The sequence below is a fragment of the Erpetoichthys calabaricus genome, chromosome 8 (assembly GCF_900747795.2).
Source record: "Erpetoichthys calabaricus chromosome 8, fErpCal1.3, whole genome shotgun sequence".
In the NCBI taxonomy this organism is placed as follows: Eukaryota; Metazoa; Chordata; class Cladistia; order Polypteriformes; family Polypteridae; genus Erpetoichthys; species Erpetoichthys calabaricus.
The window spans coordinates 101,147,891-101,173,476 of NC_041401.2; the positions used below are offsets into that span (position 1 = coordinate 101,147,891).

The following is a 25,586-nucleotide window of genomic DNA, read 5'->3' on the forward strand; positions in this document are numbered from 1 at the left end:
TCAAATTATGATAGTCTTAACAGACAGCACTAAGACTTGTGGGGCACCACAGAGACCTAAACCCCACACACAACAATGGTGTACACAGTCTCCATTTTAATTAAGGCTTTCACTCTTTTTTTCTCTTCTTTATCACCAGGCTCTGTACTACAATATAGTAAGATATCTTTCACTACCTTTTCTTTTCATTTTTTGCCTCTACTCCAGATGAGCTTTGTCTCACTTCTCCCCCCAACTCTGATTCACTTGACTAAGAAGGGCAGGTTACTTTAAAGTGAGACCCAGACATACATCTTGTACATCACCAGTATATATTGGAAGTACTTCTGGGTATGACAGATGAGGGCAGAGAAGCTGATTCCCAAGAGCTTCATCCAGCAGCCCCACAGATCTCCAACAGCAAACTATCTGGTAATCCTAAGTGAGGATGAATGTGTTTGTATGTGTGTGTATGAATGTAACTTGTGATGAATTGGTGTCTCATCCATGACTGTTTTTTGTGCATGAAGTTTCCAGGTACATTCTTTAGCTTCTACTGAACCTCAAGTTGGATACAGCAAGTTATATATGGAGTAGTTATTTATTATAGCTGCTGATTTGAAGCAAACTATTAATGAGACATTTGGAGAACAAGGCTGCTTCACGCTAAGGGCAAATACCCAGGTGAGGCTGTCCTTCTCAAAAAGCTGCTTAAATCAATGTATGCAACTGACACAGATACTTTAAATGTGACTTGAACTAGGCAGCCGTTGCTGGAGAGTGTATGGAAGCATGATAACCCAGTCTACATGTGTTTTCAAGATATGAAAAAAGTATATCACCATGCCCCTTGCCTTCTGCTGTGGGAGGTGCTGCAGGAATATGGGGCATTGTGTGCTATTCATTTTCTATGTGTGCTGCGAGAGCTGGGTCTGAATGCTTATCATTAAGTTGAGTTCATTCATAGTGGACATAGTGGACTCCATCAAGGATGTGTGTTTTCACTACTTCTTTTTCTTGGTTTTATTTGGTTTCCTTTTTTGTGGTTATCAGGGCGCAGCATAGGATTTGCACATTTTATATATATGACTAGTTACTTCTCAATGAAGTAAACGGAAAAAGCATAACCAATATGAAAACATCATATAGCAAGGATGTCTTTTTATGGATTGCAACTGCTATATTAACTATGTAGCTTACCTATACTCTATGCACCTCCATGTTGTAGGAAGGGCTGCATCTGGCGGCCTGGGGGTATTGGCCGGAATGAATGGCCGGCCATATATCACTATATATATATATATATACCTGTATACTGCTCAAAAACAGTATAGGAACATTTTTAATCAGAGTATAGCATCAAGTCAATGAGACCTCTGGGATATTGATCAGGCCAGTTAAGTAGCAGAGGGGGTTGTTAATCAGTTCCAGCTCCTTTGGTTTTAATGAAATTAACAACAGGTACACTAGAGGAACAACAATGAGACAACCCTCAAAACAGGAATCCTTTAACAGGTGGAGGCCACTGACATTTTTTTCTCCTCATCTTTTCTGACTGTTTTTCCCTAGTTTTTCATTTGGCTACGGTCACTGTCACTACTGGTAGCATGGCGCGATGCCTGGACCATACAGAGGTTGCACAGGTAGTCCAACTTCTCCAGGATGGCACATCAATACATGCCATTGCCAGAAAGTTTGCTGTGTCTCCCAGCACAGTCTCAAGGGCATGAAGAAGATTCCAGGAGACAGGCAGTTGCTCTAGGAGAGTTGCACAGGGCCATAGAAGGACCTTAACCTATCAGCAGGACTGGTATCTGATTCTTTGGGCAAGGAGGAACAGGATGAGCACTGCCAGAGCCCTACAAAATGACCTCCAGCAGGCCACTGTTTTGAATGTCTCTGACCAAATAATCAGAATCAGACTTAATGAGGGTGGCCTGAAGGCCCAACGTCCTCTAGTGGGACCCGTGCTCAATGCCCGGCACCACAGAGCTTGATTGGCATTTCCCAAAGAATATCAGAATTGGCAGGTCCACCAATGGCGCCCTGTGCTTATCACAGATGAGAGCAGGTTCACCCTGAGCACATGTGACAGACGTGAAAGGGTCTGTGGAGAAGCCGTGGAAAACGTTATGCTGCCTGTAACATCATTCAGCATGACTGGTTTCCTTGGACCCATTGTCAGACCCTGTGCTGGTGCAGTGGGTCCTGGGCTCCTCCTGGTGCATGACAATGCCTGGCCTCATGTGGCAAGAGTATGCAGGCAGTTCCTGGAGGATGAAGGAATTGACACCATTGATTGGCCCCCACGCTCGCCTGACCTAAATCCCATAGAACACCTCTGGGACATTGTGTGTTGGTCCATCTGACACCAGGTTGCACCACAGACTGTGCAGGAGCTCAGCGATGCCCTGGTCCAGATCTGGGAGGAGATCCCCCAGGACACCATCCGTCATCTCATTAAGAGCAGGCCCCCCAGATGTTTTGAGGCATGCATACAAGCACGTGGGGGACATACAAACTACTGAGTACGATTCTGAGTTGCTGCAATGAAATTTCGGCAAAATGTACCAGCCTGCTGCATCATTTTTTCACTTTATTGATATCCAGTAGGGTTTTCTTCCCATTGAGATCTGATGTGTTTTCAAAGAGTTCCTTTAATTTTTTAGCATATATATATATATATATATATATATATATATATATATATATATATATATATATATATATATAATTTTTAATACAAAATATACACTTTACTGGCTAATAAAATCTTACCAGTTGGAAATAAGGTTTTTTTCTAGTAGGGGTGAGTGCTAATTAGCATGAAGAAGCCTCATTCACCATTTGTCCTATAATATTTTGCTTTAAATCAGGATGTCCTGTACTGTTTGGCACAAACTCACAGAAAGATTAGGCTTGTCATCTGTATTGTATTAACAAAACCATTGTATATAATTTGATAACTCTAAGAGATGCAAACAGAGAAATGTGTGATAAAAAAGGATGTACAACATTTGTATTTCGAAATGTAATATTAAACATGGGTGTTTATACTGAGAAAGCAGGTGTGGGAGACTCCTGAGTTTTGGGAACTTCTACGGATTATCTGTTCTATTTTCTAAGAAACTTCATTTTTACAGTAATAGAGTAAACATTTACTACATCATCTCCAGAATCAACACAAAGTTGCCTCCTCTGTTGGAAATGATATGGCAAGAAAATATTTGTTGTTTTATTTCAGATGTGCCAGCTAATGAGAATAAAGAGCATACTTCATTTCTCTGTTATAGTATTATTCTTCTCAGTGTTTTACTCGGTGGAATTGTGAAAGATTCAAAACATGCCTTTGCCATCTCTCTTTGGACATATAGTCATGTCAAAAGGTAAGTACACCACATCAAATGTTTTCTTCATTTTAAATTCATAGTAACATATCGAAACTTGATCTTTATTTAAACAGTATCTTTAGATAAAGGTAATAAGATTGAAAGACAATGAAAATTTGACTTTCCAATAATGAACAAGTATGGTATGTAATTTCTGTCTGTGGAAAAAGTAAGTCCACCCTTGACTATTAGATAGATAGATAGATAGATAGATAGATAGATAGATAGATAGATAGATAGATAGATAGATAGATAGATAGATAGATAGATAGATAGATAGATAGATAGATAGATAGATAGATAGATAGATAGATAGATACTTTATTAATCCCAATGGAAAATTCACATTATAGCTAGTATTGCCCCCTTCAAGTAGACATTTCCTGCCTCTAACATCAGCTGGAACAAAAGTGTTCCTCATTCCTCCATGTAGAATTCTCTCACCTTTGTGATGACTGAAGGGAGTCCTGCGTGCACAGCCCATTTTAAATTCCCTTGTCACTTCTTGATGGGATTCAGATCCAAACTTTGACTTGGCCATTTTAGATCCCACTGTTTATTTCTTTTCAACTATTCCATGGTTGATTTACTGGTATGTTAAAGTCCACTGTCATTTTGCAAGGTCCACTTTGGAATAACTTCAACCTTTTAAAACCTGGTCTCAAATTACCCTTAAGTACCAACTGGTTCAATGAAAAATTTCAAGAGGATTTTATGATTACACGCTGTGTAGGCCCTGATGTAACAAACCAAAAACTGCCCGACTTCCGCCACTATACTTCACTGTTGCTTTCAGGTTTTTCTGGTCAAATGTTATCTTTTGTTTTCCCCAAAAATGTCTTCTGGTACAGTGGCCAAATAACTACCTTTGCCTAATCTGTCCATAGCACACTGTGCTAGACGTCATGGACTTTTCAAACTTTTGTCTTGCCCCGATGTTCTTTCTGAACAGCAAAGATTTCCTCATGGAACACTTCCTTTGACGACCTCTTTCTGATGGTGCACTCGTGTACTTTGAAATCAGTAATGTCAAGAGCCACCTCTTTATTCAAACACGTTTTTTAGGGTATTTGAAATATAAAAAATAAAATGTTAAAAACCATATGTATGGAAACTTATGGCACACCCTGTACATCACAAGATGACATTCTGGGGTCCTCATAAACTTCTTTCAGCATTTTTTGTTTTTCTCTCAGGCTAAACTTGCTGGGGGAACCTGGACAAGTTGGCAGTTGTCTGAAATCCTCTCCACTTGTAGATGATCATCCAGATAGTGGATTGGTTCATTTCCTGTTATTTGGAGATCTCTTAAAATCTCTTCTTAGACTTATAGGGATCCATAACATTCATTCTTTCAATCTAGGCATGGTGATATTGTAGCGATCGTGGGGACACTAAAATTCACACCATCCGAAGATGGTGATTTATTTATGTTATTGTGGGGACCAAAGGAACACACTCAGTCTTAAACTGGCATGCACACACTCGCACACAGAGACATCGTAAGTGGCACAATGAACAGGTAAATAACAATGAAATATATTAATCAGATAATGAAAAAAAACACAATATAACAAAAACAATGTACACAAAAGCCCTTCCCAGCTCCCCGACAGCGATAATAAATTACAACACTAACAGCTAACAATAAACACTAAATAAACAATTTCCAAAGCAGTCCAGTACAGCAGGGGCAGTTGATGATGGATGTGTGAATGAAAATCCCCATGAACAGCTCTCTGAAAGCAATGCAAAGTTTTGTCCTATCAGGATCCTCATGTGGCAACAATAATGACAGTACTCCTAATAAAGTGTACATATACTGTAATGAATCAGGAGGACATTACATGCATGTATGGTAAGTAAGCAATGTGAAATTGAAAACAAACATGAATTTTAAGTAAACTCTTCAGCATACCCATATTTAAATAATAGCTTTTATTGTGCTTGATACATTATTGCTAACTATATCAGCTGTTACAGTTGCACAGACTAACTCGGGTTAAACAAGACCTTACAAACTGGCTATGTCTTCCTCTCATACAAGTACAAGAATTATCAGGCAGAATTAAAGTTATTAAAATGAATATTTTTGTATCTATTCGAACAGTAAGAATTCCTTTAAAAAACAAACAATAATTTCTGCTTTGTTTTTTTGAAAAAGAAAGACTTTTCCAGCTACTTGCAGCTATAGTGATTTACAGTACATAGTGTTTTGCACATTACAACATTAGAAAAGCTGTGACGAGAACACGCCACTCAGCCCAACGAGTTTTTCCATACTGTTCATCTAGATTGTCCATAATAACATCAAGTTGGGATTTGAAAGTCCAAAAGTTCTGCACTCCACCACATTACTTGGTCATTTATTCCATGTGTCTGTGAATCTTTGTGAGAAGAAAAACTTTCTAAAATTTCTGTGAAATCTGCCCTTAACAAGTTTCCAAATATGTTTTTGTGTTCTTGTTGCAGTTTATTTTAAAGTAACAACTGGGATCTACTATACTATTTCCTTTTATAATTTCAGAAGCTTCAATCATGTCTCCTCTTACCCTCCATTTATTTAATGTATGAATGCTCGCCTCCTTCAGTCTCTCCTCATAGTTTATACCTCTTAGTCCGCGAATCAGCCTAGTTGTTCTCCTCTGGACTTTCTCTACGGCTGCAATGTCTTTTTTGTAATGTGATATAGAAAACTGAACACAGTACTCCATCTAGGTTAGTTGTGGTCGTTCATGGCTGTCAAAATGCAGCGAACTCATGATATTTAGGAAGCTTGAAACTGTGCTGAGTATGTTAAGCAAGAGTCATGTAAACCGCCATCCTCAATGATTCTTAGTCATGTAATCTGACATCATCATGGCAGTGAGATCCAGCAACTGTGCATGTTATGTCTGACATGCTTTTTGGTTCAAAGTCTAGTACTGTGACACCTGTCTATCACACTTAACAGCTGACACTACTGAATATCATTGCCTTGAGGATGTCAGATTAAAAGATTACACAAATAGGAATAGCAGGATTAAATGGCCAAAACAACCATACCCACTAACTATAACTCAAAATAAAATAATGTTCTATTTTACTTATAATTGGAGAAAGCATATTTCAAAACCATTTTAGAATCTGGCAAACATGTACCAACATTGTATAAATTTAGTGCGGCATGTTGAACTATTACTACTTCTCCAGATATTTCAGTTTTTGTACCTCATATAAACTTTTTACCCTGTAGATGGGTAGGTGAAGAAGCATCAGATGTGAGAAAAGCCTTCTTACTGATCAGTACTGTAAGCGTCACAGAGAAAACTGAAAATCAATAAAATAGTTACAAAAGAGTGTTAAACGCAGACTTTGTTCATAACATCCAAGTATGGACGACTGTGCTTTCATATTGATTTAAAGGAGACTAAAAAGCAGAATTCTACCAGTCACCAACATTTCTCAAGATAACAAAAACAGTAACAAAATTGGAATTTCAAGTGAACTTTTTTCTATAAACCCAGATTTTAAAACTGAGGAGATTATTAAAACACAACAAGCATATTAAAAAAGCTGAAATTCATGAACCACTAAAAATGTGAAATTATAAAATGTAGTGCCTCTTAATTGAAATAAAACAACAAATATAGTGCCTGTCCCCTAGCTCTAAGGGGTACATCTTAAATACACAAGAAAGCCTAGTAAACAGATCACCTTTTAGCACATATATGTCTGTTTAGCGCCATGCAAGTCCACAAGTCTTTAATCCATTTTTAAAATGTCCAGCATCTCCACTTCTACTTGCATGTTGTCCTGGAAGTAATAATTATTCATCTTATTTATGATGTTACTAGACAAAGGGCCCGTTTCGACAACGTAAGATGAAACGGGCATGAGTGGAATAGTAATAAGTATAAGCACCACAAACCTGATGTAGGTGTATTGAATGAATGTGTAATTGAATCAGAATGCGTAATTAGGCCTCGAGCTGTAGTCGAAATCACCTTTCAGGCCTCTAGAGCTTTAATCAAAGTCGCCCTTCTCTTTGAATTTTTGCGGCCGTAAATCCGCCGCCTGCCGCGATGTCGGTCTCGTAAGGTTTTTCAAGCAGCTGTGCAGAAGGCGACTGCGCATTCGGCTTCGTACGGACGTGAGTGAGTGAGTGAGTGAGTGAGTGAGTGAGTGAGTGAGTGAGTGAGTGAGTGAGGAGGCTGGCAAATTATGTATTAAGATGTATTAAGAAATATGTTGCATCTTTTAATAAATGTGAACATGAATCTGGTTTTGATTTCAGTAAAATATACATTTAGGCAACATATTACACACTGAATAATTTTAATATGTATTTATTTAATTAGCAAAAATGAAAAGAAATGCAATTTCCTTAGTTAGAAAGTTAAGAGAACAGCTGGATAATGTAAAGTTCAAATGTCAATTCCCAAACCCAGAAACTGTAAAATCTGCTTTGTCGTTTACTATCCATTTTCGAAATCCACTTATCCAGAACAGGGTCGGGGGAAAGCTGGAGCCTATCCCAGCCAGCACTGGGCCAAAGCAGGAACAATCTCTTAACCGGAAATCTACTCATTGCAGGGAAAATACACAAGTATACACACGTACCAACACATCCAGGGCCAATGTAGAATTGCCAATCCACATAACTCACATGTCTTTGGAAGAAAACTGGTGGACTCGAAGGAAACTCACATGGGCAGAAAATGTAAATTCCACACAGGAAGTACCTAGGACTTAAATCCCAGTCTCCATGTTGAGAGGCAGCAGCTTACCACACACTACACCACAGTGGCAGCCGTGAAAGATACATAACACGATGAAATGTGGGACATAAAGCCCAGAATTCAATTGCACTTGCAAATGCTCTTGAGGACACAGTCCATGCAGATATGAGAAAGGGAGCCGCTTTTGTCGTTTGTGTGTCAATAGCAATGATGGATGTTGGGGATATGTTTTGGGTATGGTTCTTTTAATTTAATATATGTTTTATTAGCTCACCACTCTGAACAGGTGAAGAGGGGTACACAATGGATGAATAAATGAATTGACTCTTTTACAGTATTTTACCTTTTTAAAGAGGGACTTTATAAGAGGTAAACAGTCAGAAAGTGTTTATATTTTAAAGTGCCTCAGACCCTCTAAATCTCTCTACAAGTCAGCCATATGGAGAGAAACTGGTGTATAAGGTGTAAACACCATGAATCAGTATTCCTGGAACTGTTCATTTATATGACTTTCTCATAATTTAACCAATGTCAACAATTGTGTTTGTTGAATCGAACTTTTGCAGCAGATGCCAAGGTAAACTCTTAACATGGCACACCTATTGTGTTGACTTGCAGTTTACCTATAAAAGGAAGATCATCCATCAGGAGTCAAAGATCTCTTGCTTAAAAGACGACATCACAATGCGTAAGTTGGTTGTTCAAAAACTAACAATCTTAATATTTATTGCCTAGAATTTTTAAATACTTTTATATTTATTTCTTCATGTTTAAATATTGTTCAGGTCTTTTGCTCAAAACTATAGCATAATAAGGCTTTGCATAATATCATAAATTCAGATGTTTGACTTCAGGCCAAAAGTAGCCCCATGAGAATTCTTATTGTTCTCTTTGCAGGGTTTCATGTTCATTTCGTGAGCTGTTTTGCAGTTCTCTTGGGTTTGTCCCAGTTATGCAGATCTTCTGTGGTTCTCAGCAAAGGTAGGTCTGTCGCACAGTAGGTAAACTCGGAGACCAGGTCAATGTCTGGGCTGCTAACAAAGCAGATGTGGAATGGGAGGGCTAGTAACAGTTGCAGCATAATTAAAAAATCCATAGCTCTTAAAATCTTCCAATAAAACATTTTCTATCTGTCTAACCAACTGATAACTTGTAATGTTTAGAGTACAGAACATTCTCTGTACTATTCCCAGTGTAGATGTAGATGTCTTGTAATTTTCATCAATACCTCTCTGAAACATTTGATATATTCCTAATATATTTTTCTTTGCAAAACAGAAATCACTTCTTCAGTAAAAAAGTGATGGAACTATTCATTCATTCCAGAATGTTGTGCTCTAAAGTGCCCTAGTTAACGATTATATAGAACTAGCAAAATACCCGCGCTTCGCAGCGGAGAAGTAGTGTGTTAAAGAGGTTACGTAAACATATATATACATATACATATATATACATATCTACATATATATATACATATGCACATATACAGTGGTGTGAAAAACTATTTGCCCCCTTCCTGATTTCTTATTCTTTTGCATGTTTGTCACACAAAATGTTTCTGATCATCAAACACATTTAACCATTAGTCAAATATAACACAAGTAAACACAAAATGCAGTTTGTAAATGATGTTTTTTATTATTTAGGGAAAAAAAAAATCCAAACCTACATGGCCCTGTGTGAAAAAGTAATTGCCCCCTTGTTAAAAAATAACCTAACTGTGGTGTATCACACCTGAGTTCAATTTCCGTAGCCACCCCCAGGCCTGATTACTGCCACACTTGTTTCAATCAAGAAATCACTTAAATAGGAGCTGCCTGACACAGAGAAGTAGACCAAAAGCACCTCAAAAGCTAGACATCATGCCAAGATCCAAAGAAATTCAGGAACAAATGAGAACAGAAGTAATTGAGATCTATCAGTCTGGTAAAGGTTATAAAGCCATTTCTAAAGCTTTGGGACTCCAGCGAACCACAGTGAGAGCCATTATCCACAAATGGCAAAAACATGGAACAGTGGTGAACCTTCCCAGGAGTGGCCGGCCGACCAAAATTACCCCAAGAGCACAGAGACGACTCATCCGAAAGGTCACATAAGACCCCAGGACAACGTCTAAAGAACTGCAGGCCTCACTTGCCTCAATTAAGGTCAGTGTTCACGACTCCACCATAAGAAAGAGACTGGGCAAAAACGGCCTGCATGGCAGATTTCCAAGACGCAAACCACTGTTAAGCAAAAAGAACATTAGGGCTCGTCTCGATTTTGCTAAGAAACATCTCAATGATTGCCAAGACTTTTGGGAAAATACCTTGTGGACTGATGAGTCAAAAGTTGAACTTTTTGGAAGGCAAATGTCCCGTTACATCTGGCGTAAAAGGAACACAGCATTTCAGAAAAAGAACATCATACCAACAGTAAAATATGGTGGTGGTAGTGTGATGGTCTGGGGTTGTTTTGCTGCTTCAGGACCTGGAAGGCTTGCTGTGATAGATGGAACCATGAATTCTACTGTCTACCAAAAAATCCTGAAGGAGAATGTCCGGCCATCTGTTCGTCAACTCAAGCTGAAGCGATCTTGGGTGCTGCAACAGGACAATGACCCAAAACACACCAGCAAATCCACCTCTGAATGGCTGAAGAAAAACAAAATGAAGACTTTGGAGTGGCCTAGTCAAAGTCCTGACCTGAATCCAATTGAGATGCTATGGCATGACCTTAAAAAGGCGGTTCATGCTAGAAAACCCTCAAATAAAGCTGAATTACAACAATTTTGCAAAGATGAGTGGGCCAAAATTCCTCCAGAGCGCTGTAAAAGACTCATTGCAAGTTATCGCAAACGCTTGATTGCAGTTATTGCTGCTAAGGGTGGCCCAACCAGTTATTAGGTTCAGGGGGCAATTACTTTTTCACACAGGGCCATGTAGGTTTGGATTTTTTTTTCTCCCTAAATAATAAAAACCACCATTTACAAACTGCATTTTGTGTTTACTTGTGTTATATTTGACTAATGGTTAAATGTGTTTGATGATCAGAAACATTTTGTGTGACAAACATGCAAAAGAATAAGAAATCAGGAAGGGGGCAAATAGTTTTTCACACCACTGTATATATATACACATACATTCACATATATATATATATATATAGCAAATTACCCGCGCTTTGCAGTGGATTAGTAGTGTGTTAAAGAGGTTATGTAAACATATATATACATATACATATATACACATATACATATATATACATATATACATCCACATATATATATATACACATACATATACACACATACATAAACACACATATACATATATATACATATATACATACATACATAGTGCATTGTAACACGGGCTGTGATTGTTACATGGGAGGGAAACGACAAATCACAGCTTCCCGCTTTCTAATCGGGCCTGTGATTGGTGCTTTGACTGATGCCTAGATCCCACAGTATGTCCCCTTAGGAGAGGCGTTAGGCAAGTGTAATTGAATAGCGGTGCTGCAAGTTTAGCTTTACACCTGTTTTTAAGGCTTATTGACTGAAAGGGGCTTTCATGAAAAAAGTTAGGGCTTTGCTACAGGATACACCCTCCACAAGGAAGTAAAAATAAAGGTATATATTTCTGTTTTATTTAAACCTTTTAAGTTTGTATGCGGGCGGCATGGTGGCGCAGTGAAAGGTGCCAGTTAGGAGACCCGGGTTCACTTCCCTGCGTGGAGTTTGAATGTTCTCCCCGTGTCTGTCTGAGTTTCCTCCGGGTACTCCGGTTTCCTCCCACAGTCCAAAGACATGCAGGTTAGGTGCATTGGCGATTGTAAATTGTCCCTGGTGTGTGGGTGTGTGCGCCCTGCGGTGGGCTGGCACCTTGCCCAGGGTTTGTTTCCTGCCTTGTGCCCTGTGTTGGCAGGGATTGGCTCCTGTATTTAGGATATAGCGGGTTGGATAATGGATGGATGGACATTTGTATGCATAGCCCTATTTGCCCGTTTTCGTTTTTTTTCTTTCTTCAGTAATATTTCAGCAAACCCAGAGATTGTCAGTTCAAATCCTGGTACTGACACCACTGTGTGACCCTGAGGAAGTCACTTCACCTGCCTGTGCTGCAAAAAATAAAAGTAATGTAACAAATTGTACCTCAGATGTTGCAAGTTGCTGGAATAAAGGCATAAGTCAAATAGATAAATATGTATTATACACATAGGAACTATTAATTTATTTTCAGTCAAGTCATCTGCAGCAAACCTTTATAAATGAGGGTTTCTCCTTTTTAGATAGTGCAAACTGTTTCTTCTTCATTGAGGTTTTCTCTTGGAGAGCTTTTTTCATTTCATTGAAAATTAAAGCAGCAGCTGTCAAAATATGTAGCTTTCTTATTAATTTTTCAACATTGTGTAAAATAACTTTATAAAGTAACATAAAAGGTTTAAATACTGGTTATCCTTTTACACTAAAATATTACTAAAGAGATACAAAAAAAGTAAAATGCATATGTTCTTTTTCTTTAAGGAGAATAAATATTACTGAAGAAAAAAAAAAAAAAAAACTAAAACAGCCAAATGGGGCTATGCATACGAACTTAAAAGGTTTAAATAAAACAGAAATATATACTTTTATTTTTAACTTCCTTAACTTGTGGAGGGTGTATCCTGTAGCAAAGCCCTAACTTTTTTCGTGAAAGCCCGTTTCAGTCAATAAGTCTTGAAAACAGGTGTAAAGATATTGACAATAAGCTACGCAAACCCACCAAGACATGGAATCGTTTAAATCAAGTATCATTACATCTTCCTTTCTTAAAGAGAAGTAAGGCAGTACTTATAAGCTTACACATATATATATATATATAGACATACATATATATATATATATATATATATATATATCTATATATCTATATATATATGTATATATATATATATATGTATATATATATATATATATATCTCTATATATATCTATATCTATATATATCCATCCATCCATCCATCCATTTTCCAACCCGCTGAATCCGAACACAGGGTCACGGGGGTCTGCTGGAGCCAATCCCAGCCAACACAGGGCACAAGGCAGGGAACCAATACCGGGCAGGGTGCCAACCCACCGCAGGACACACACAAACACACCCACACACCAAGCACACACTAGGGCCAATTTAGAATCGCCAATCCACCTAACCTGCATGTCTTTGGACTGTGGGAGGAAACCGGAGCGCCCGGAGGAAACCCACGCAGACACGGGGAGAACATGCAAACTCCACGCAGGGAGGACCCGGGAAGTGAACCCGGGTCCCCAGATCTCCCAACTGCGAGGCAGCAGCGCTACCCACTGCGCCACCGTATATATATATATATCTATCTATATATATATATATCTATATATATATATCTATATATATATCTAAATCCCCGCGAAGTACTGCTTTTAAATTTTTATTAAGAAATAAAGAAAACCTTTTTATATTGAGGGAAAATATCCCAATAACAATTTGTTAAGGATCTGGTTTTTTGTGAAGCTGACCTCACACAACCTCTCCGCTGTTTTATAAACGAACGCCATAGAAGGTCTTCCTTTTTCGTTGCTTCGCCAACGGAAGCAGCCTTTTTATTTAATCCACGGGTTGTCCTCTGTTTTTTTGTTCGTTTATTACGATTGTTATAGTTCTGTTTGAATACCATGTTGTCAGTTCAGCACTCCAGTTGTAATATGACCAAGCCGTGCAAGCACACTCTTGAGAATGCAACGTATAGTTGTACAGGAGAAAAGCAATCTTGCCTGAAATCAATGGCAACCTTTTGTAGGTCTATGAACTTAATTTAAACTTTAGGTTTACACGGTGCTTTCTTTCCGAAGTACCTGCACTCATGAATATGTCTGTGTGCGTCAGTCGCTCAAATCCCCGCGCTTCGCACTGGCGAAGTACTGCTTTTAAATTTTTATTAAGAAGAAAAGAAAACCTTTTAAAATTGAGGGAAAATATACCAATAACAGTTTGTTAAGGATCTGTTTTTTTGTGAAGCTGCCTTCACTCGAGTGATCACTTCGAGCTGACTTGCTGGCTAACCATAAGTGTTACCTGGTAGGTAACCACACATACAATCAGATTGTGAATCAGACTACGAATGCCGTGAATGTAATTACCCCGATCTACATGCTGTCAAATAAACGAACCACACGCCGTGGCGCAATTTTAGGGGCTTCGCCTCTAGCACTGACGTCCAAGGTTCGATTCCCGTATTGGAGTGAAGTGAGTGGGTGGTTACCTACCAGGTAACGCTTATGGTTGGCCAGCAAGTCAGGTAACATCAGCCACAGTGCCTTCAGTTGTGAGAAGCAGATCATAAAATGGTTGAAAATAGTTTACTGTCAAATAATGCAAAGAGTACGCGACACGTCTTTCCCTCTTATTCTTGGCTCATCAGGCGTACACACTCACTGCACTCGCTTACGGTAATCGAACCTCAGATGTCAGCGCTAGAGGGGCTTCGCAGCGGTGAAGTACTGCTTTTAAATTTTAATTAAGAAGAAAAGAAAACCTTTATAAATTAAGTCTTAAAAAGAGGTCTAAAGATATTGACAATAAGCTACGCAAACCCACCAAGACATGCAATCATTTAAATCAAGGCGCGAGTCGAAAAACACCATGCCATTACCTTTTTAATAAAAGGCGAGCTTTTAAGCCTGAGAAATCACCCCGTAAATGCACACGTTTAATTGCACATGTGTTAATATGTATGCTTACACAGTATTAAAAGACACTCAACAATTACACAGTATTAAAAGACACTCAAAAATTAATGTCATTTACCTTCGTTCCCGCGTTTGACTCATGCTGTAAATCTCTTCCTTGTTTTCAGTTCACGTGATTATGTAGGAGGCATAATACGTGATGACGCGATACGTGACTCCGCCTCCTCCATTAGAGTATATGGACAAAAAACAGGTTCCAGTTATGACCATTACGCGTAGAATTTTGAAATGAAACCTGCCTAACTTTTGTAAGTAAGCTGTAAGGAATGAGCCTGCCAAATTTCAGCCTTCCACCTACACGGGAAGTTGGAGAATTAGTGATGAGTGAGTCAGTCAGTCAGTGAGTCAGTCAGTCAGTGAGGGCTTTGCCTTTTATTAGTATAGATTATTACATTTTCTAGTAAATCTTCTAGTATTCTTAGTTACAGTGTATTTACAGAAGGCTAACTTTATGGCAAAAGCTTTCAGAAGGCAATTAAAGTTACATTTTTTGTTGCAGAGACAACAGAAATACATATTAAAGATGAACTTTAACTTGCACTTTTACAATACGGAGGGATCCATCCCCATGACAGATGCAACTCACTGTGCATCATTAATATAAAATCCTCCCCTGGGTATCTATAATAATAAAAGGCAAAGCCCTCACTGACTGACTGACTGACTCACTGACTCACTCATCACTAATTCTCCAACTTCCCGTGTAGGTGGAAGGCTGAAATTTGGCAGGCTCATTCCTTACAGCTTACTTACAAAAGTTAGGCAGGTTTCATTTCGAAATTCAAAGCGTAATGGTCATAACTGGAACATATTTTTTGTCCATACACTGTAATGGAGGAGGCGGAGTCACGTATCGCGTCATCACGCCTCCTACGTAATTACGTGAACTAAAAACAAGGAAGACATTTACAGCACGAGTCACACGCGGGAACGAAGGTAAATGACGTTAATTTTTGACTGTCTTTTAATACTGTGTAAGCATACATATTAACACGTGCAATTAAACGTGTGCATTTACGGGGTGATTTCTCAGGCTTAAAAGCTCACCTTTTATCAAACGCGGGAAGAAAGGTAACTGACGTTGTTCACTGTCTTTTAATACTGTGTAACCATACATATTAACACATGTCCAATTAAAGGTGTGCATTTACGGGGTGATTTCTCAGGCTTAAAAACTCGCCTTTTACTAAAAAGGTAAATGCAAAACTATTTTCAATCAGTTTATTGAAACGCTCCCGTTAAGGATTGCAATAACATATTCGCGAGATAAAAGAACGAAGTAGGGGGAAATGGAGGAACAGCCGCAAACAGCGAAGAGCAAAAAATTAATTAAACAATTGAGAACGGAGCGAGTTAAGCATACAAGCATGTTCATAAGGGAAACAAAGCACGGTGTAAAACGTAAGTTTCAATTAAGTTTATAGAAACACTCCCGCTGCGGATTGCAATAACATATTCGCGAGATAAAAGTTTAATGAGAAGACACGAGGTATAAACGAACCACACGCCGTGGCGCAATGTTAGGGGCAACAGTTTCAACCATTCTATGATCTGCTTCTCGCAACTGAAAGACGGCACATGGCGGATGTTAGCCGACTTGCTGACCGCAACGTTAGGGGCTTCAACTATGGCGCTGACGCCACATCTCAGTGCCAACACTTTGCAGACTGTACTTAAAAGACACGCCCTCCTCACTGGACAGTTAAAAACACCAATCAAACTAACGATGACATCAAGTATTACCCAATCAAAAGTAGGAAAGGAGGCATCTTCATAAAATGCGTGTGGGATGATTTGCATGAGACGCTGCTTTAAAAAAAAAATGATAAAAAAAATACGGGATAAATCACGTCCAGTATTGATTCAAAACGGGACTCGCAATTTCATTCTCAAACGCGGCACGATTCCGTATTTTAAAGGACGGGTGGCACCCCTACAGTGCCAGGTAACCACCCATACAATCACATTGTGATTCAGACTAGGAATGCAATGAATGTAATTACCCCGATCTACATACAAGGCGAAAGTCTTGCAACATTCAAAGATGATGGTTTGGGATAAGTACACCATACAACATAAAAGAGCTTATGAAGCCTTGAACCGAAAAAAGCAAGATCTCAGAGATCGTAAAAAAAAAAATAGGAGGTAATGTCGTTTTACTCGCTGTAGATTTTAGTCAAACATTACCAGTTATTCCACGAGGGAGACCAGCAGATGAACTCAACGCGTGTTTAAAATCCATGCTTCTCCCACGCTCGGTTATATGTCGCGTGTTCTCGGGTAGGTGCACCAAAAAATGTATACATTTAAGCATGTAATGAGCAAACAAAAAATGAGGTATACCCGAAGGCACTGCAGTAGTACTTAATGTAACTTTACTTCTTAAATGTTAATGTTTTACTGTTTAATATTTATACGCTTCTTATATGTTGTTCAAATTCTTTTATCAAAATACCAGTGACAGCGCAATGCACGATAACATGGAGTGAATACACCATACGCATCCGCCCACGGCTGCCCTGCTGTGCGCAGATAGGAGTTGATTCTACAATAAAATAAAATAAAGATAAAAAGACTAAAACAATCATGACCCATAAAGCGTGTGTGTGTGTATATATGTGTATATATATATGTTGATATGTGGATGTGTATATGTATATATATATATATATATATATATATATATATATATATATATATATATATATATATATATATATATATATATATATGTAGATTTGTATATATATGTGTATATGTGTGTGTGTGTATTTTATATATATAAAACACAGCAACACTCATAACAATGACAACACAATTACATTGACAATCATGTTACGTTATTTTTAAAATGTTTCCTTTTTTTTTCATAACCTCTTTAACACACTACTTCTCCGCTGCGAAGCGCGGGTATTTTGCTAGTTTAATGTATATAATAGCCCAGAGTCAGATATTTGGAAACCATCAAGAGTCTCTGCATAAAATAACTTCATGGCTTGAAAAATATATGTAGAGACAATTTCTGGGCAAAGGCTTTCCGAACCGGACAGGAGCACAAAGAAATGTTTATGTTGTGCGCCTTAGCAATGTCTGCACTGTCTGCACTATGCCCAGCACAGTGCAGGCATAGTGAAAGGCATTTTGTGTGACATGCAGCCTCCTCACTACCTGTGCGCTGTGCGCGTGATCATGAGGCAGAACCGCTTCAACTTAAGCACATATCTGCTGCCAGGACCAGGTGTCAGGACTCCACCGACCCCCACCCAGTCTTCCAACTTGACGCACAGCCTGCCATAAGCTTACATAACTAGGTCCCAGTACCCTCCTCCTCCTCCTCTTCAAGCGTGACGCTGCAGGTTGAATGACGGCTGACCCAGGTGCAGTGAGCAACTTAATCCAGGCAGTCTCCTACTGTTATCACCACCGCCCAATTAGCTTGTTCCTCGGGTCGGGAGGTACTAAGGAGAGAGACTGAGCCTGAGGAGAGGAGGTCTTGGAGTCAGGAGCACTGGCACTGCAGCAGGGTCACTGTGGCCACTACACCACTGCATACACACCAGGGGGACATTACACAGGGACACATTTAAGACTACACAAGTACAGCGTCAGTTGTCCCTCCCCACCAAAAAGGTCCTGGTGATGACGCTACAATGACCAGTCAGACCTTGATGGGAAAGCACTGCACAACAAATGGAAGTTTTCACAGATTTTCGTAAAGCTAACATGACCACACTGGACCTGTTATCTTTCTTACTAGAAACTAATTTAAATGAAATACCTTAAAATATGTGGATGACCCTCAGAAATGCAGCCACTACTCCCGTAACTGTAGCTTCTGCAGAGAGAAGCTTCTCAAAACTGAAGCTCATAAAAAATTACTTGAGGTCGACAGTGTCACAAGACAATGATGATGCAATGATGATCATTAACAGATATGTGTCTAGGAATATATCATACTAGCCAACCCGCGGTATAGCATACGCTGCATAATTATGTATTGATGGGTGAACACTTCCTGAACGACACAGTTGTCCAAACAGAAGTGAAAACAAAACCGAGCCCAGTGCATTTTTTAACTGCCTTCTTTGCCTTGTAGCGCAGTGGTAGTGTTGCTGCTTTGCAGTACAGAGACTGTGGAAGATTTTGGGTTCGCTTCCCGGTTCCTCCCTGTGTGGATAGCGCTTCAAATACTGAAAACACCGGTATATCAATGTAATGTAGTATTATTATTCTTATGTGTCCAGCACTCTCTCTCTCGCGCGCGCGCCTGTATGTGTGTGTGTGTGTGTGTGTGTGTGTCGCTCACTCTCTCTCGCTCGCTCACTCGCTGCACGTGTTCCTGCAGGCATACCAGTAAGTGAATGAAAAGATGGAACTCTGGAGAGAGCAACATACAACTGTCTGTGACTGTCTTCGTGTTAAAGTAAAAGGCAAATTGTCCGCGGCAAACATACTGTTTTACACACTGCATACCAACCCGCGGCGTAGTATACGCCGCATAATCACATTGCTTTTTTAATGTTTTTTAAGCAGAGGGAAAAAAACATTTGCAAAATCCATAACGCTGCTTTCAGTAAGTACAATGCACACACGTTTAATTTGTCGGCCTCTTTTTGCCAGTCGTCTTTTCTGATTTGGGCTGCTTTTGCAGTGTTACCGCTTGTGCATATTAAATCTTGAAATCCTTCGAGTAACTAATTAACTAACTAACACCCACCCACCCACACACACAGCTTGTGTGAAAAAAATGCACCCGTTCTTTCATCATTTTGTTGCAGCCTATCAAAGACTTGCTGATCATGTTTTCTAGACTCAGTATACATTGGGTTTTCACTCAGCGCGGGGGCGCGCATTCATCTCGGATTATTACATCCAGCTAATCTGCTATACAGCTGCATTTGAAAAACCGACTTATTCCGGATGAGTTTCACCGGCATTAATGATTAGGAATCTGGTTGGAACAAAACCCTGCAGCCACAGGGGTTCACCAGGACCGAGATTGGGAAACACTGCCGAACACAGACGAAACCGACTCAGGTGAGGAGTTGGGGCAGGCAAAGTAGTTGCAGCTATTGATTATTCAGTGTTGTTTGCCTGGGTGTCTGATCTGCTTGACGGGATCAGAAATAAAAGGAAAACAACGTGAAGGCAATGTCACAGGTTTTCATGTGGTATAGTGGGTCCACAGCTCCCCTTCAAAAGGCCATTTTTAAATAAATAATCACCACGCTCACAGCGTAGTGAGGGACATGGAAGTGTTGCTGAAAGTCAGCCATGTTGCGAAGAAAAAGTAGTATTGGTGGGCGGAGAAACGTCTTCCGTGTTCCTGCAGGACCATCAAAGAAGACGCATGTTTGTCGCGGATGCGAATTGCTGTATGTAGCGTGTAAAACAGTTTGTTATGGTGCACGCGGTCGTGCATCATAACCGAAAAGTCAACGTGGCTCAGAGGTGCATGTGTACTGTAGCACAGCCGAACATAAATGACAGCATTTTTTCCGAGGCATCGTGTTCGAGTTGGTGGGCGTGGCTCTGCGAGTTGTCGTCGTATCCAATGGTCTTAGAGTTGGTGGGCGTGGCTCCTTCCTGCATGCGCCATGGGCATCTTACTTGTCGGCGGCTTAGTGAATCCACGCCCCTTCTTGCGTGCTTTCCATGGGTGGCTACTTGCGTGCTTTCCATGGGTAGCTACTTGTCAGCGGCTTAGTGAATTATATATATAGATAATGATGTAAATTATTTTGCTGCAAGAAATGCAAGTGGAGCCCGACTTTAAAAAGACTTTATTTGCAATGTTAAGTCCCTCCAATTATCAGCGGCATGTTTCTAATATTATTTATTTATTGTACTTCCTTTTCCTATATAAAGTTTGTAGAGTCTGTTAAATAAGGTATTTACATGCAAAATGGTTCTATTTTGTTATTTTATTTTTCTTTACAAGTTTTGTAGATATTTGTACATAAACAATTTACATGCAATAGACCTCTATTGTTATATTATTATTATTTTATTATTCTATTTACATTTATTTTTAATGAAATAAGTAATTAACCTGTGTTAGTAGCATAATGTGTGTGTTTGTGTCTGTGTATGGTGGTGTGAAGGGAGGGGGGCAGATTTTGTTGCCTGGGGCATCAAGTAGATCAGAAATGGCCCTGTATATTTGACTTGTGTGTATCATTTCAGTTCATCTAAAAATTGTGTGCCTGGATTCTTACACAACACTATAAAACACTAATGTGCTTTTCATTATGTTTCCATCAGGAGCGCAAGCTGGTGTCATTAGCACTACCAAAGGTTTGTACCTTTTATTACGTCAAAAATTTATTTCCTCAATAAAAGTCTGTGTCACTGGTTTTGTGGTGGCCAGTGCTGTGGATATCACCCAGGGATAAAGAGTCATATTTACAGGTTTGAGAAAATCAGGGCATCACTTCCCCTTTATAGGAGAGGTCCTCCCAAAGTCAGTAACAGCTGCTGGTTTCCCTGGGTCTGCTTTCTTTTAATTATATCATGTTTTAACTGCAAGCGTACTTCTGCTATTAATTCACTTCATATTTTAAACTGAAAATTGCTAAATAAAAAATTATGAACCTACATGATACTGAATTAGTGTTACATTTTTATCTGCATTATTTTGAAACACTAAACAAAGTTTAAAAGTTGCATTAAACATTGACACAGTGTTTAGTCCTTCTGCCTCCTAGGTGAAGGAGACTGGTTTGATGCCTAGTAGCAGGAGTTTGCAAGTTCACCTAGCATCTGTGCAAGTTTAATCTCATACCAGTAAAACATTTTGGTACTATTTAAATATAAATAAAACTTTTTAATGTTTTTTTTTACATTAATTCTTTATTGAATTTTTAGAACCAGGTGTTCCTATTCCAAGGTTGCTGGATTTGCCCATAATTATAGTTTCCGCCGTTAGTAGTTTGAACCTCCTTTTTTGATAAGTTGTAGTTTAAGTGGCTTAGGTATTCTCCCCATGTTCATGTAAAACTTCTCCAAATATCTCCAGTTGTTCAAAGATGAGCTATTTACTTACTTAAAATGTTTGAGTGAGTGTGTGTTTGGGCATACTGTTGTACAGTATTATGTCCAGACTTGATCCATAGAAAGAGAGATCTTTGCAATTGAAGAGAAAAAAAAGAATGAATTGAACTCCTCCTACAGCATTACGGAACTAACTCAAAGATGCCTCAGGGATATACTGTAGAAGAAATACAGAACACATGGACAGAACCCAAATGCAAAAAGGAACAATCACAAGCTCTACAGAGACTCTGACTGTGATTTAGTTCTTAAAAGAATCAGAAATCTTTAAACATATTGCACATTCTAAAAAAGAATATCTGAAAGCTCTCACTTGTTCACATCGGCAGATGCTACACCATCCCACTGGAGATGCCAGGATGCAGAAAATGTGGCCACATATTGTAGCTTATGTGCTTCTGAAGAAGCAGGTAACCCTGCACTGGTGTCCACAAGAGGTTGTTCTTGTTATTGATAAGTGACAAAACCAAACAAGACAAAGAAAACCAAAATCCGCAGGAAAAACAGACAGCCTGCTGTGGCAGGAAATAATTTTAGTAACTGATTTGCATATATAGTATTTCTTACATTTCTAAAATTCACCTGTACATAATTTTTAACCCCCCCCCCCCCAATATGTATATGTATATTGTACTTTGTCAGGTGAACAATCAGGCTATTTGCCAACATTTTCTTTCATCTGAATGTGAAGTGCACATTTTCAAAAGATTCCTAAATGTACTGGGACAGTTTATTGCAAAAATGATTCTCCTCATCTGTAAACACTTGCTGTTACATTCTCAGAGAAAAATCTTACAATTCTGTGTGACCTTATACAGAAATTACTAAATTCCCTGTTTCCACATCAAAAAAACAGCAAGATTGTTGTGTTTTTCTTATCAGCAGGTTTAGAAAATGGATGAATGGCTGGATAGATGACATTTCAGTCATAATCCAAAGCTACAGATTTTTAAATATATTTACCTCAGAGTACTTTTGTCACCACCTCAGGTCTGCCACAATCTTGTTGAAGCCACATTACAATGCCATTTAACAGCACTTGCTGCTCACGTCCACTGAATACAGTTTACTTCCATGCATTAAAAAAGCTCCATGTGTAACTTCTTAAACATCAGTTACTATTTTTTATTTATAGCCTTTAGCTGTTAGTATATTCAATGCTCATGTGAAAGGCTATAAATCCACAAAAACAAAATGGACAATATACTGTAAACTTTAGTTGAAAGTTACTTCTCCTACTGTTGTTTTTCTCCTTTCTCTAGTCTACAGAGACTGCAGCCAGCTGCCCAGCAACAGTCCAAGTGGTCTGTATATTATTCAGCCCAAAGATACCCACCCCTTAATGGTGTATTGTGAAATGAACACAACTGGTGGTGGCTGGACTGTCATCCAGAGGAACAGAGGTTCTGGTGAGCTGACCTGGGATGAATCCTGGACAACCTACAAGTATGGCTTTGGGAACATTCTGCAGGACCACTGGTTGGGGATGGAGTACATCTACAAAATAGCATCACAGACAATCTATGAAATCCGTTTTGTTATCTATGATGCATCAAACAATACGAAGTATGCTGATTATAATATGTTCTTAGTGGATAATGAAACAAATGGCTACAAACTGAGATTGGGCAGCTACTTTGGGACTGCAGGAGATGGCATGACTGTAGCAGAAGCCAACAAGCTGCATGACAATAGAAAGTTCTCCACCAAGGATAAGGATCAGGACAATACTAGTGGCAACTGTGCAAGTGGTTATGGGGGATGGTGGTATGATGCATGTTTTGCCTCAAATTTAAATGTAAAGAGTGGCCTGACCTGGCACAATCTCTGCACAAAATGCCTGGGGTCTATCATCCTGATTCGGCCATCCAGTATATGCAGAGGTGCATAAAGAGAAAAGTAGTGGAGTGGTTAGAAGCTCATGAAGAGGCTGAAAGTAAACACTCGCCAGATGTTTACCTCTGATTTTTAGAATAACTGATCCATATGATTTTACCTTTTTAGTGTCAGCTCTACTGTTGGGTTGCAGGCACTCTCATGTGTTTATCATATTTGGACCACATTTAATTTTTGCTTTACATTTATCACTTTGAATTAATTAATTAATCTTCTTCTTGGGTGTCCCTCCATTTATCTGAAAAACGGAATGTGGATCTTTTTGTGAAATCTAGTAAAAATAAAGTTTAAAATTTATGGTAGAAAAGAGTGTCTCTTTATTTCGTTTTGACCATTTCTGCCTCCCTTGCTGTTACAACAATGATTGCCATCACTACTGTAGGTGCTGCGCATGAAGAAGAAAAAAATAACCAGGATATCCAGTTTTTATGTGATAAGAAAACTTGAATTCACTGAGTATTCTGCCTGTGTACATTGTCCGACAAAAAACAATCTAAGCTATCAACACATGGGGCAGAATACAGAAAAATTGTCTTTTTGCATAAATTAAAATGTTCAAGAAAATATTGGAGAGCCTCTTAAGTGGTTGCCAATTCTTTTTTTTTTATATTTTAGAGCAAGGGGTTCACAAGTCACAGGGAAGCTGGTGCTGATCCCAGTATGCCCCTGGCAAAAGGCACAAACAATCCCCGAACAGGGTACTAGCTCATCACAGGGTAAACACACATACACTCAATTCAGAGGCCATATTCTACCTAACTTGCATGTCTTTGAACTGTGGGAAAAAACAGAGCACTCAGACAAAAGCCATATGGGCAAGGGGAAAACCAGTAAACTCCACACAAGAAAACACAAGCGTGGACTCTAGTCTCCATGTTGCAAGGTAGCAGTGTTACCACTACACCGCCATGCACACAACAGCATTGGTATGGATTTACTGTATTAAGGCTATGCCACATTAGACAACTTTTCCAGACAGTCTCATTCTCAGCCTTCTTTTACATAATCATTGCCAGGTGACGGCATGCTCCTGTGAGTACTTATTGTCTAATGTGACATACGTAATGATTGACACCAACTAGTCTGTAACTGGCTAGGGTAAAATCAAACACATTCGATTGGTCTTTGGTCTAAAGGGAAAGCTCTCTGCATGTGAGAGTTGATAACCAAGGAGCATTTAGCTGCAAGTACAATGCATAGAATATAGCAATGAATAAAAAGGAAAATGTGTGTTTTTTAAAAGCTAAAAAATCAATTAGAAAAATAATATCCAATTCTAAAATATTTTTTGAAAAGCTAGCTAATTGAACATTGGAGGCATGTCAGTGACAAATAAACAGATTCTGCTAATGGACCAGGAGATGAAAGAAAGTCTTAAGCAAAATGTCCCAAGGTCAATTCTGGACAAACAAAACCAAAAGCAAAACCCATTATATTAACCAAAATCATAATCAAAAACACTAGCACGAATCAGCACTAACAACCTTTAAAAAGAATGAGAGCATCTGTCCAGGTTTTGCAATGGTCATCATTTTTTTGTTATAGTCTTTCATTTCTGATCCATTATGCATATCATTTATTTTATGTTATGATTTACTTAATTTATATGATGGTTATACCAGTATGCCATTATTTTAAGACTGAGATTTCATCAGAATTCACACATGATTTTCTGACCGCAGACATTTTGTGTGTAGCAACTGCGCTCATTGCTATCATGACCGCCATCATGCTGCGTAATGTCATCAAGAGAACAGCATTTAAGATGGCTACAAGATATGTATGGTGTACAAATCTCTCTCT

General features: G+C 38.9%; 1 protein-coding gene across 1 annotated transcript; it reads left to right on the forward strand.

The window, feature by feature from the left end:
- Positions 1-339: 339 nt before the first annotated feature.
- On the forward strand, positions 340-23,859 carry LOC114656577 (fibrinogen-like protein 1-like protein). The gene is made up of 6 exons (XM_051931249.1): positions 340-439; positions 3,224-3,365; positions 6,604-6,658; positions 8,944-9,070; positions 21,099-21,131; positions 23,150-23,859. Exons 1-6 carry the CDS (start codon positions 340-342, stop codon positions 23,776-23,778), a joined length of 1,086 nt encoding a protein of 361 aa, XP_051787209.1. The 3' UTR covers positions 23,779-23,859.
- The last annotated feature ends 1,727 nt before the right edge of the window (positions 23,860-25,586 follow it).